Genomic DNA, 850 nt, shown 5'->3' on the forward strand with positions numbered 1-850 from the left:
AGCCCCCAGGACCAGAGTTCAAGCCTCATGACAAAAAAAAAAAAAAGTCAGAATCCTGCTTGGAGACACTGATACAACCTCAATTCTTGGTCTTGGGGCTGGAATTTCCCTACACTTCCCACTTCTACTTGGGTGATCTGGGGATCACCCCTAGCGAAACTCCCACCCTGCCCTGGCTTGGTGGGTTTCCTACACAATGTCTCCTTTCCTCTCTCTCCCTAGTGCCACCAGAGGTGACAGTGTACCCAGAGAGAACCCCACTCCTGCAGCAGCCCAATCTGCTGCTCTGCTTGGTGACAGGCTTCTACCCAGGGGACATCAAGATCAGGTGGTTCCGGAATGGACAGGAGGAGAGAGCTAGGGTTGTGTCCAGTGGCCTCACCAGGAATGGAGACTGGACCTTTCAGGCTCTGGAGATGCTGGAGATGACTCCTAACCTTGGGGATGTCTACTGCTGCCGTGTGGAGCATCCCAGCCTGCGGAGCCCCATTTCTGTGGAGTGGAGTGAGCATCTCTTTCTTGTGTTCTCACAGCCTGATTCACGATCACACCAGCTGATTGCTCTATTATGAAATTTGTGTTGCCTGTGTGCTCATCTTGGTCACAATTCAAATTCTTTCCCTGGACCTGAGAAAATGAGAGTCTTTAGGCTAGGTGGGAGAAGATGGGGCAGATATCTATCTATCTTCACATTTTCTAAGAGACAAGGAAGGCTGGCCACCTCATTACTTGCTTTAAAAACAAATTAAGGCCGGGCACTGGTGGCTCACACCTGTAACCCTAGCTACTCAGGAAGCTGAGATTTGAGGATCGTGGTTCAAAGCCAGCCCAGGCAGGTAAGTCTGTGAGA

At 50.8% G+C, this 850-nt stretch overlaps 1 protein-coding gene across 1 annotated transcript in view; it reads left to right on the plus strand.

The window, feature by feature from the left end:
• Positions 1 to 222: 222 nt before the first annotated feature.
• LOC106001844 (H-2 class II histocompatibility antigen, E-S beta chain-like) overlaps positions 223 to 850 on the plus strand; it is a gene marked incomplete at its 5' end in the record, with an annotated part of 29735 nt that continues 29107 nt past the window's right edge. Inside the window, one exon of the mRNA XM_013036806.1 lies at positions 223 to 504. Within this exon, the coding sequence (XP_012892260.1) occupies positions 223 to 504 (282 nt within the window). The remainder of the gene's footprint in view (positions 505 to 850) is intronic.

The sequence above is a fragment of the Dipodomys ordii genome, unplaced genomic scaffold, assembly GCF_000151885.1.
Source record: "Dipodomys ordii isolate 6190 unplaced genomic scaffold, Dord_2.0 Scaffold483, whole genome shotgun sequence".
NCBI classification, from domain to species: Eukaryota; Metazoa; Chordata; class Mammalia; order Rodentia; family Heteromyidae; genus Dipodomys; species Dipodomys ordii.